Source organism: Hetaerina americana, unplaced genomic scaffold (genome assembly GCF_022747635.1).
Source record: "Hetaerina americana unplaced genomic scaffold, ioHetAmer1.1.p SCAF_7, whole genome shotgun sequence".
NCBI classification, from domain to species: Eukaryota; Metazoa; Arthropoda; class Insecta; order Odonata; family Calopterygidae; genus Hetaerina; species Hetaerina americana.
In genome coordinates, this window is record NW_027287316.1 from 82,133,175 (window position 1) to 82,145,889 (window position 12,715).

Below are 12,715 nucleotides of genomic sequence, written 5' to 3' on the forward strand. Positions count from 1 at the left end.
CGTATCTCTGCAAAAATGATAAAATTTTGTAATCAATTTTTTACGTAACACTCTGCCATCTGTGGTGCAAAAGGCTTAACCGTTGAAGAATCGAAGTTCAAAATGGCGTAGTATTTGCGCCGCCCAGGATTTGTTTGTGGAAAATATATTTAAAATTCTCTGGCAATGTCTGCTGCAAAGTTAGTATTGGTGAATTCTTAAATAGATAAATTAGGTCATTAAACTGTCTCCTATCACACCGTCGGTCAGACTTTTTGAATGGTCTCGGTGACCAACAAGTTGTACCTAACTCCTTTCCTGTGTGTTTGGTGTAGATTCTGTAGGTGACTAGTGGTCCTTTTGAAGCTTATTTTTGCATTTTTCTTTATCATAGTGTTGATAACTTACTCGAAGACGAGGATGGAGAAGAAGAGTATGATTTGGGCAATGAAGAAGAAGAAGCACTTCTTGCTGGAGATGATGACCAAGTAAGATTATCAGGTTTTTATATTTAAACTTTCTTTTCAGGCTAGATTGTATTTCGAAAGCATTCGTTTTTTTTATTTTAAATATTTCTCAGTTCAGTTGATGTTCATTTTTGAATGTAAACATTCCGATGTTTGTAAACTCAAAAACTAATTGGGAAGTCAATATAATTCTGTCGTTATTTAGAAAATCATATGAGGTGATCCTGAAGAATAAGTTGGCTTTCAAACTGTTATATGTGAAACTTGGCACAATAGCCAACAATATCAATCTTAATCAAAAGTAAATTTAGTATGAGTGTGAGAAAGATCAACGTCCACTCCAGTCACTCAGGTTTGCAGCTGTTACTTCTAACTATACTTAGTGGAGAAGTTTGAATAATAATCCACATGTCATTAATGCTTGCTTTGGATCTTTTGTAACACAATTTAAAAATGGCAAATTTAGTGGAACTTTCCGGCAATATATTGGAGGTTAGCTTAATATATAAAATGCCTTCTCTGAAAGTCAAGTGTGCATATTAATAGATTGCTAATAAATACAAGTAAAGTGAGGCATCCGGAGGTGGATGTATTTGCATAGCGGATTGATCGGGTTGATTTTGCTTGTTAGTGCCTTTTTGTGTTGGAATATTTGGGAAATACGACGAGAAGGTTAAAGAACGATGTTATCTTTCGCTAGTTAGGCCCCTTTTTGAATATGCTACTAGTAAATGGAATCTTCATGAGGCTGGATTGACTACGAAATGAGATTTATAAATTAGCGTAGAGGAGGTAGATCTGTTAGACGTATAACTTGAATGGTATGTCAAGATTATTAGAGGAGCTAGGTTGAGGAACACAGAGCGAAGGTTATATTAGAGATTAAATCGGAACAGATCTCTTAAGCAATGATGTTGAAGTTGTACATTTTAATAGCCCAATCGTAAAAATCTTAACCAAAAATTAAGAAAAAATTAATTTTTTGTTGCCAGCCTTGTGTTGAACCCATCTCTGCCACGCACCCTAGTGTTGGCTGGCAGGGTACCGACTAGAAGTTTTCTTATATCCTAATTAGAGTGAATAGAACGTATCACATAGTTGAAAAGTAATTGAAAAGTGGGCCCAGATAATGTGACCTGGCTCTGTTGGTGGCATATGAAAACAATAAAGTGGCCTGTTGACAAGGGGTTGGACAGCAAATGTGTTCCTTAGAAAAACGTAGTTTTTGACTTCTCTGCCAGTGGTAGTATTTGGCAAAAACCTTGACTTTTCTTCGGGACCACCCTTTTTCTAAACAGGTATTATGGATTTTCCATAACTTACACATATATCTGCTTCTGTGAGTAAATACTGATATCAGAGGGAAAATGATAGCCTAGATTGAAGGTTGTGTGTGGGATATGTGGTTGTGAAGAGTGGTGGGGAAAATGTATTAAGGAATGAAAGAGAGCTGTTAGGAGAATATAGCAGAATATGTGAACTATGGGTTCACAAAATATTGAGAGGCAATGATATGTTGAAGGCCATTACGCAGGTGAGAATGGGGATTGTCAATACTAGGAGGAGATTTGGTATTTTAGACTAAACAAAGGTGATTATAAGGTAAGTGGAGCTATAAAAATGATTTTATATTGCAGATAATCAGGGTTTTAGTATGCTTGTTAGTTGAATACTACAATATAAGCATTACTTAATCTTTGAGTTCATGAAAAACGTCTGAAAACTGCTAAATATTAGTAAATAAATAAATTATTAAGTAATTATGTGGCATACTCATAAAGTAAGGGCTGTTAGGTCACAGGAAAAAATATACTCGAAGCACATTTTATTGGCATTTTTAGTTAGCTGCAAACCTACTTCACTTCTCTACATAATCGTCGTTCACTTCTAAGCATTTTTCGTACTGCTGCACCAGCTTCTTTAATCCCTCTGCATAGAAGCTCGCCACCTGAGAGTTGAACCAATTGGCAATTTTTGAGTTCCTCTTCGGTTTTGAAAGGTTGTCCACTGAGCCACTGTTTCAAGTGCAAGAAGAGGAAGTAGTAGCTAGGTGCAAGGTCAGGACTGTCCAAAACTGACGGCCCAAAAACTCTCGTCCACTGGACATTCTTTGCTCTTTGTGGTAGTTGGTGAGCATTTTCGGTTCTCACCTTGCACACAATTTGTGGTATCCGAGTTTTTCCGTGACAATATTGTAGACAGTAGTGCATCCAAGTTGAGGAAATTGTTCAGCCAGGCCATTAATCGTCAATCAACGATCACATCAGTTTTTGTTCCACTTGCAAAACTATTTAATCGGTCAGAATACTGGGCCTGCCACTTCGCTCTTCGTCGTGGACATTTGTGCGTCCATTTTTAAAATCACGGCACCATTGTCTAACCTTTCCTTCACTCTTAACCGTAGGTTTATAAACTAGGCACAACTCCCGATGAATTTCAGCAGCCGACAATCCTTTTGCATACAAGAATCGTATGACAGAACAACGCACTTCACAGCTGGCGGGATGGACGATTGTCGCGGACATTGTTGTTTGCATGCACGGACAAGCAAACGGCTTCTGAAACAAAACAAATGCTGCTATAGCTTCTCAATGAATCATTAGATGGCGCTGCAGGAGTAAAACTGTGTTCTGAAGCGCCAATATTTTAATATAAGCAAACGGCCTTTACTTTATGAATATGCCTTTTATAAATCAGAATAAATAAATATCCCTGAACTTACTAGCGTCATCCTATTTATTATTTTTTGCAAGACTGGTTTCCTAAATGTGTATTTTTTTTCATTTTCAGGAAGTGCATCACGAAAACATCAGTTATTTGAAAAAGTCTAGTGGGAGGAAGAATCAGTATGTTGGTGACAATAAAATGTATCGGTAAGCATTCTCCAGACCATTTAAAATAGGTTTTTTTAAAAACTTAATTCTGAATTGACTGTCTTAAATTTTAAACCTTTGTCATCTGCGACGTTCCGAGGAAAGCTAGGAGATTAAAATTTGGTCGATTATGGGAACAAAAGAATGGGACAATGACTTGCATGACATAGTCCCCTTCACGTGATTCCTATAAGAGTTGGGCACTTCCAAATGAATGGCTGGATTTAGTTTACTGAAATAAACCAACTCTCTTTAATTACTGTGACACATGTACAAGGAGCATAATTTGTTCTGCATTTTTTCTCTTAAAGCAAAATACTTAGTTTAGCGAAATGACTTTTTGTGTATAATTTAATGTAAAATACCAAAATGCATTCCATGCTGAAAAAAATTAAACTATTTAATATATTTTTCATCGTTGAAGAGTTTTAAGTGTGATGAATCTAACTAAGTAAGCTTCTTTGACAGTGATGCAGCATGATGGAGTTAGAGTCAGCATTTAATTTTTAGTTTGTACAATTGTAGGGATTCTGATGATCTCCTGGATGACATTTTGGATCTCGATGATGTGGAAAGTGATTTGGAAAATACAGAGTATACAGAAGATGTGGATTTCAATGAAACACAGGTTTGTGGTAAAACTTGTCAGTTTTGATTCTGTTTGCAGATGTTTGGATCATTTTTGATTCAATACAGATTCCTGAGGTACCGCATATCATTCAACTTGTTTCACATATTGTACATCTCTCGATGCACTTCCTCAATGAAAATAAACTCATTCTAAACGACTTTGCGTTGGCATAACATTTTGTGCTATGTTGGTGTTCAGCATGTGTCAGTGGTGTGCTGCTAAATACTCCACTAAGAGCTTGATGCAATGCCTTCATCCATTGATTTTTAATAAATAGAAGTACGGTTGGGTTGGACTCGGTACTTCGATTTTATAGATTTCAAACAAAACTGAAATATTTGGAAGGAATTAATCTTTAAAGTTGGGACACAGTGGAGCCCATGTTTCTGATCTTAGTGAACCTTTTTCTAATTTGTAGGATGATTTAGACGGAGATGAGCAGCATGCAGTTGTTATGGGATACCATGGCCAGGGGATGCACAAGTCGTTAATAGAGTCTGAAATGGGAGATAGCCACAATGCAAATGCAGATGTAGGAAACCGGGAAGGTATGTTGTCAGCTGTGCTTCGTTCCCTTATCATGTGGACAAGTAACGCTTTCTTCTCTTGCAGAGGTTGTGGAATTTTTGTGATGCCATTTTCACTCATTGTCACATGTAAGGAAGCATTTGCTCGTGGGAAACCTTGCTTTTGTGTCTCAGGAATTAATGTGTTCTCTCTAGTCACATCTTCAAGAACACATGGGTCATTACAATGTTATCTTATGCCTCTATTTACACTTGAAATTTTGATGCAAACACGAACATGGATTTTGCTGCTTAAATAAAAGTTACCAGCGGCTGCTGAATGTTAAATCTATTCCCAGAGGTGGTAACTTGCATTAAACAGTGGCTTGCTAAAAGTTCAATTCCCTTCACTGCCCCCCAAGTTTCTTTCTGTTTTATTGCTTCAGAGAATGTCCAGCTAATAAAGGAAAGTAAGATTTCTCAATTAAAGCGCTCAAGTTTCAGTTATTAACCAAAATAAAACAAATAAAATATTCCTCAATTGATCTCCGGCTGTAGTTAGAGCGTTTGTGTACTTTTTCATATTATAATTCTTTTTCCCGTGATATTGATTCAAATAGCATATTATCGATCATCAAGAAAGCACATCTTTTTAAAAGATTTTTTAAAAGATTTAATTTTGTTTCACCTAGGACATTTGGTGAAACTCTGCTCTCCGGATATTTTTTTTAACTCTTTAGAAATACAACTTTTGAGTCACAACTGAAGGACAAAGTAAGTATTCACCTTTTTTGCTTTCAGATATGACAGAGATGCTGAAACAGAATCCCATGGAGACAAATGAAGAGCAAATGGAAGGCCAAAAGGACTCTGAGGATGAGGAAGAAGAGGAGAGGGAGGAAGGCAGGGGGAGGTTCAAATCTGAAAGGACAACGGTCATATCTCTGAAAGGATCCAAGACGTATGGAAACATCCCTGACACCCTAGGTAAGCCCTTTGCTTACATTCTGACAGGAGAAAATTGTCTTGGTTCAAAATGTCTTAGAGAAGATAGCCCTCGCTCACTTAAGATCTGAATATTTTATATTCAACAGGTGAAACCTGAAATTTACATGTTCATGGGGTCCATTGGGAAATGTATAAAATCTAGGTAACCAAAAGAAAATGTTAAAGGTTTTTGAATGTTTAATTAAATAAATCACAGGAGTATAATCAATCAAAAATAAAAACTAACTTTTGTAAGTGCAACTGGTGCACATTATCGTATTCAGTATTGCTAGTTTGAACAAAATGTTATGCTAGGACTCTACAAGTGGCAAATTGTAAGTTAGAAAGTTCTAGTATTAAAAAATTTGAAATGCTTTTTCTCATGTATGAATTAGTAATCTAATAAATTAGGTGGAATACTGCTGACTATTAGTACTTCCATAGGTTTTCTACACCAGATTTACAAGTACTTGTAAATTGTTGACCAATAGTTAATTTCCACATCCCTAGGAAAGAATAAAGATATTCTACTCTTGCTTTGTCTTCTCCTCACTGTTACGCATGTGAGTATTTTAAAAATATCACATATTTTTGATAACAAATTGCTTTGTAATAATAAGTAAATTGTGAAATAATACGAAAGGGTGGGTATTTAGTTATTGCTTGGTGGTGAGAAGGTACTGTTATCTAGCTTACTCATATTTTTAAATGTGATTATTTCATTTCCTTGTCAAATTTGTGCCTGCTTTGTGCAGAATGTCAAGCTATTTAATTTTAAATGTATTTTTATTTTCTTCTATCCATTGAAAATTTTTATGACTGGATATTAAATAGAAATATTCCTTGAACTAAAGTCAATCAACATTTGTGAAGTCATTTTAGGTATTTAAAGAATGAATTGCCTCTGCAGGAAAATGAAAGCTTAATGCTTAGAGCTAGAGACTTTTAAAGGCTTATGAGTCCTTAGATAATTATGTAACTGATGTATTTGAAGAGAGGGAATCAGTCTCTGTAACACCATGTGATTTTAGTTAAAACTTGTCACCGAGTTAATCATTTAGTATTACTTTCAAAGCTGGAATATTATAGTTTCTAGGGAGTTGCACTGAAGCTAATAAAGTCATATTTGGATATCCATACTAAAAAGAAAGACTCGTACTTTTCCACAGATTTTATTATACGGTACAACGCGTTTCACCATATAATAAAATCTGTGGAAAAGTACGAGTCTTTCTTTTTAGTATGGATATTAAATACTTCCACCAAGTGAAGCCTGAAACAATAGAATATATTCATATTTGGATGATTGCGACCAATTGGTTGAACTTGATGGCTGTCAATCTGCAGCTCTTAAAATAAAATGTGGTGTACCACAGGGCTCTGTGCTTGGCCCAATACTTTTCATCATCACGATTAATGATTTGCCCTGTAATACGAAATCTACATCTGTTTTATATGCCGATGACACCACTTCTGTAAAAAAAAGTCAACATCGAGGAGATGCAAAGGCATGATATAGAGCTGTGCAAAGACATGCTAAAGAATTATTTGATATTAATCATTAACATTTATTTATCAAAATAACTGAAATTGAAACTGCTGACATAATAAGAAATTATATTGATACAAAACTTAATTGGGAGACTCGCATCAGTCAAATCTGTGATAAACTGTGTAAAGCTGTTTATATGTTAAGAAAGCTCAACTTTCTCATTTCCAATGAGTAGCGGTCAACACTTAACCATGCCTTCTTTCATTGTGATTTGAATTTTGGTGTTGAGTTATGGGGTCATTTCCTCTCATGTTAAGCAAATTTTGCTACTACGAAAAGAGAGCTATTCGCTCTCTTGCTGATGTACCACCACATGATTCCTGCAAACCTTTTTCTCCTTGATGTGGAATCATGACTGAAATTAGTGTGTATATTTTTAAGACTGATTGATGTTAAAGTTAATGTAGAATCTTACCAATTAAGATATCATATCCATGGGTGCACCATAAGAGATAAAGCAAATTTGAATACTACTTATTGTAGGCTGTCCTCGGTGTACTACTCATTTCATAATGAGACTATTTGATTGTACAGTTGGCTGCCAACTCAGTGGAAATCAAACTGTATCCCAAAATTCAAGAATAGGGTATATACCTGGTTACTTGCCAACCCCTTTTCACTCAATTGATGAATTCTTTTGTGATAATCTTCATAACATTAAAGAATTTATATTTATATATTTACTAATAAATGTATTGACAACATTTAATATGGTTGTGCCATTTATCCTAATGATTTAACGAGATTTGTTAAGCTGAAGAATCATTCTGATGCAACAGACCCTGAAGGTGCATCTAATGATATTTTGCTACTTCTGAAAAGAATACATTTTTTTTGCAACTTTTCCAATAAGTAGGAGCATCATCTTCAATGAGCAATAAAGGTTCTTTTAGATAGTAATCATAATTCGTACTTTGGGGATATTTTGGTCTGGGCTAGAACTGTAGGTGATGTATAAACTCACTCAAGGAGGATTCTATGGGGCACTCATTTCGTTAAAGTTCAAAATGTCCAAACTGGGGTGCTTTTCCATTGCATGAATTTTCATGCAAATTAGTCGTTTCTGTTTTATATTTCTGTAATGATTCTGGGAAGAAAATACGAAAATTTTTGAACTTCGAGTCTACCAGGGTAGCTACTGTATGAAAATGACAGTCTTCTGTATAATGAAACCTGTGCTTCAAGTTTATAATTAAAAATTCAAGGAATGATTTGCATTGAGATGAGTAATTGTTAAATATAGCATTTATTTTTGCCATCAGACCACCTATCAATGGACTACAAGCACTGGATGATCTGTAGCCTTTCTAATTCACATCAAAGAGTAGTGGTTCGAAATACTTTCAGGGTTCGAAATACTTTCACGGACTAGACTTTTGAAATATCTAAGATTATGAAGTTCCCAGGTATTAATATTCAATGAAGGAGTGAGTACTTGTAAGTTATTCGAATGTAAGATGGTTCTGAACCAACATCTGACCAATTTCGTGTGCAGTTTTCTTCTGACAACAGATGGTTTTCCAAATGAGAAAAAACTTTTACGCAGGTTTAACCTGTGGAAAAGAGCAAATTTATTTTTTCTCATAGTGACGAACTTCCTCCTGCATCTCGCCTGAATCTGTTTAATTGTTACTTAGGTAATTTATATTATTTATTTTGACGTCCATGTTGAACTTGATCCCATTAATAAAAGGCGCAATCAATTCATTGACCTGATGGTGGACTAGAATCTTCAGGATTTTGTCTTTAGCAACAGGTGTAGAATGTGGTACAGGTACAGCTTGATGACTAATTTCATCAATTTAGGAGATCTTTTACTTTATCGAGTTCTTGAAATTGGTCCAGATTATTATTCTTTGAAATGTATTTGCTAGTGTGTAGTCCAGTGCGACCAAGAATTTATTCTAACTTGAGTCAAACGTGACTTGATGAATAAACTTGATGGGCAACTCGAGTAATCATCATACTTTCGAAATACGTGCTTTCTCTCATCAGACAATCCCACGTGCTTTTGGTTGTGTGCATGTGCATTTAACACATTATGGTGACAACTGGTAGACTTTGAAGAGATTGAGAACGAAACCTATCCGAAAGCACCAGAATACAAATATTCAATCAAAATTATACAATTTAAATTTAAAAAGTCTTTGTACAATTAGGAAAAAAATATGTCATAGTTTGCTGCTCAGATACCAGTTATCAGCTGGAATTTCATCGGAATGCATTATCGGTTTGGACATAAAGTACTTGATTAATAATTCCAGGATACAAAACCACCTCTCCATGTGTTACTGCAGATTAAACAAATTGCAGCATTACTTAAATAACAATAATGGCTAGTATCTAAAGCTCTGTACTCATTTGAATGAATTTTTTATTCGTTGAAAAACAAATGTGATTTGCTTATGTGTTATATGCTTGATGTGCTGAAGTGTTTTGTTTGACGAGGTCTGTTGAATGCCTACCTAATGACCAATTAAATTATAATAATAGTGGTTACAGCTTTCAATAGAATGCATGCAATGAAATAAAGTTGTTAAAGAATTGTATATAAGTTACCGTTTCAGGATTTCATGTAAATTAGCCATTTGTTCCCCCGAAACATTTTGTTGACCCGTGAAGCCCTTGTTCAGGGAAGAGCGCCATCCTTCACTTTCTCTTTTCTTCTCAATCCGCAGACGGTGTGCTCACTGGGGAGGAAAAGGGGGAGGTGCCTGGGCGTTGGAGGAGAAGTGGCGGAGGCCGGGGGTTCCAGAGGGGGGGAGGTTTCCGTGGCAACCAGAGGGGTTTTGGGTCTAACTTTACAGGCAGGCGTAAGCAGATGGGGCAGAATCGCTCCGGAGGTCATCAAGGGGGCATGGGCTATGCTCACGGCAGGGGCGAGGGACCCATGGATTCAATGAGGGATGCAATTGGCCCCACCCCCTCACAGTTCATGCTGTCGCAGAATATACACTTCAACCCTCACTTCAAGGGGAACATCCTACCACAGCCTGAAGGTAACTTCGATTTCCCTATGGCAAAGTTAAGTTCTTGACTTGTAAATGTTTTAGGTACGTTTTTATCTAACTGATATTAATAGGATACAAAAAAATAGTGTTACCCCTCCTGCCTTTCCTCATCTTGTATCCCATGGTAATTCTTGGCAATGCATCTCCTTAAAAAGAAGAAACTTGTTTTGCACATTCTGATTGCCTTAATCTTATTAGCAGCTCTGAATCATTGCATCGATAACTTTAATGTGCCCAAAAGCCACTAACTGATTTCTACATGCACATGATTAGAACTCTTATTTATGATCATTTTGGAATGCTTTAATTATTAAATCATGCGAGGGTAGTCTGAAAAATTCCCGACCTAACAAATAAATGAGACATTTATTCTTCAAATTTATTTTTATTGTTTGACATATTTTCATTTAAAATTTATACACTTTTCCCAGTGATGCTCTAACTTCTTAACACTTCCAACTTTCTTCTTCCTTATATGTGGCCTTTTTTTGCAGTTCCTGCCTTCATCTGGTAAATTAATGAAGTGTAATACTCTCCCCTTATTGCTTTACCCTTATGAAGATAATTGAGGAACAAAATTCGGTGACTCTCCCAATAAAAAGTCACCATCGCCATCCCAACCGATGAAACCATCTTTGCCTTAATTGGAGGAGGTTCACCCTTTGCAGTCCACTGTTTTGACTTCATTCGTCTCAGGAGTGTAGTGGTGGATTCAAGTTTAATCTACAGCTAAGAACTGATGCAAAAATTCTGACTCACTTCCCTTAAACTACTCCAGCAGGGCCTTGGAAATGTTCATTAGAATGCATTTGTGGTCCGAAGTGAGTAAATGTGGCACCCAATGTCCAAATAGCTTGTGCATATCCACTTCTTCAGTCGATATATGACCAAAGCATTCTTTTGATATGCCCGTAGCCTCTGCTTTCTCTCGAACCTTACTTTGACGGTCGCCTCAAGTATCATTTGGTAAACTTTTTCGATGCTATTGGTGGTTGTTGAAGTTTTTGGCTGTCTCGAAGGCACATCAGCAGCCAAGCTGGTACAGCCACGTACAAATTCAGCAGCCCAAAATTTCACTGTCGTAAATGATGCTGCATAATTCCCAGACACAGCAACCATCTCATCTTTGATTTGCGTAGGCTTATTGCCTTTCAAAAACAAATATCGAACGACATCTCAATGCTCAATTCTTTCCATTTACTCGGAAACTCACAACAACTAACGCAAATGATTGTTCAACTACAACTGTCCAAAGTGACTGAAATTTAGTACCTTTCAATACATGCGCAAACACATTCCCCAACTATTTTGAAGAGTGCTGTGATCTTGCGATGTTGAGGTGAGAAACGTTTTGGACAACCCTTGTAGTTGTTTGGTCTTAGTATTTCACTTTCAGCACATAGTAAGTTGTATGTTGTTATGCTGTCCCAACAAGGCCATGCCCATACAAGGAGGTACGCAAAAGAAACTTGAATGTTCTTGTAAATTAATTTGTTTATAATTGTATGAACTGAAAATTTTGAAACACTCTCCAATTGAGTAAACCAATTAGTACTCACATTTTTAAGTCACAATCAGTGATTTGAAACTTTTGATCATCACTTAAGTGGAACTTCATGATAAGTTTATGGCACCTTTTGTTGGCCATGGACTAGTTGTTGGTATGGGCTAGATGTGATCGAACAAGTGCCCTTGACCATAGACGGTTACGTCTTGTATTAGAAAAAGTTTCAGAAATTATCCGCTTTCCATGGGGTCTGTAATTCTAACATTTTGAAACTTGTGGTACGGAGCTATTAATTTTATTTTTAACTAGTTACATAATCAATTTTGTGTAAACTCCTGATTTGAAGTCCTTCTCTCTAAGAGAAGAGTGTATTCGTGTGTGGTTATGGTCTCGTACTGTGCTTGCGAATCCCATTGGATTTGAATCCACCCCGACATCTCCTTTCTCCTCAATGCCAGGTCCCTCGTGGAATGAGGGCCATATGGTCAATCAGCCCCCTCCCTCGGGTAGCGTGGGGCCCCCGCCCCACACCCCCTTCCACAGCCTGCCGCGCTTTCCGCCACCCCCCGTGGGTGGCTACGCAGGTGTGGGAGGGGAGCACCATGGAGGGGGAGACATGCTCTCCAGTTTTGGGGACCACCAACGGCAGCCAAGACAGAGGTCGCCACCCCCCTTGCATTCGGCATACCAGCAGGGTCCAGGGGTGCGGGCAGGGGGCTATGACTCACCCCCCAACCACCCTGATTTCCACAGGGATGAACCATATGACGTGAGTATTTTATCCATCTAATCCCATGTTCGTAAACACACGACGCAGCATCTATGACCACCCATAATCCTGTCATTATTTTCATTGGAAAATGCACTGGTATTTCTGGTTAGTACTTCTTAATTATTCAGTAAACCTCCTTCACTGGCCTGTGAATGTGTGCGCTTGTGGTAAGATCAGTAAATAAATGATCAACCTCAGTGTATGTTCAAAATATTACATTTGGGTTAGAAAACATCCACTTCTCCGAGAAACATCTTGTGCATTACGTACTTCATTTCGTTTTCCTTCCTATGGCAGTGGACAAGGATTCCATTTAATAATTATTAATGGCGTAATGCATTTCTCAGGTCTGTTAAAAGTGATCCTTTGTGCCCCTTCTAAGTGAAGTGATGAAATAGTCCTGAATTTAAATGCCTTATAGTTTCAAAGA

The 12,715-nt window shown here is 37.0% G+C and overlaps 2 protein-coding genes across 3 annotated transcripts in view; both read left to right on the forward strand.

Moving 5' to 3' along the window:
• Window positions 1-89: 89 nt before the first annotated feature.
• Window positions 90-9,812, forward strand: LOC139696897 (uncharacterized). Its single transcript, XM_071595778.1, has 8 exons — window positions 90-179; window positions 374-467; window positions 3,237-3,319; window positions 3,845-3,947; window positions 4,369-4,498; window positions 5,258-5,443; window positions 9,674-9,743; window positions 9,803-9,812. The coding sequence occupies exons 1-8, from the start codon at window positions 166-168 to the stop codon at window positions 9,810-9,812; spliced, it is 690 nt and encodes a 229-aa protein (XP_071451879.1). The 5' UTR covers window positions 90-165.
• The window catches only part of LOC139696778 (RNA-binding protein 33-like), a 33,317-nt gene continuing 30,398 nt past the window's right edge, over window positions 9,797-12,715 (forward strand). For both annotated transcript variants that reach the window (XM_071595615.1, XM_071595616.1), the window contains exons 1-2: window positions 9,797-9,994; window positions 11,972-12,282. In XM_071595615.1, the coding sequence (XP_071451716.1) occupies window positions 9,817-9,994; window positions 11,972-12,282 (489 nt within the window). In that variant the 5' untranslated portion in view covers window positions 9,797-9,816. The remainder of the gene's footprint in view (window positions 9,995-11,971; window positions 12,283-12,715) is intronic.

Coding starts and splice junctions, on each gene's coding strand:
- LOC139696897 (XM_071595778.1), top strand. Junction 3,948..4,368: donor TGGATTTCAATGAAACACAG/GTTTGTGGTAAA, acceptor TCTAATTTGTAG/GATGATTTAGACGGAGATGA. Junction 4,499..5,257: donor AGATGTAGGAAACCGGGAAG/GTATGTTGTCAG, acceptor TTTTGCTTTCAG/ATATGACAGAGATGCTGAAA.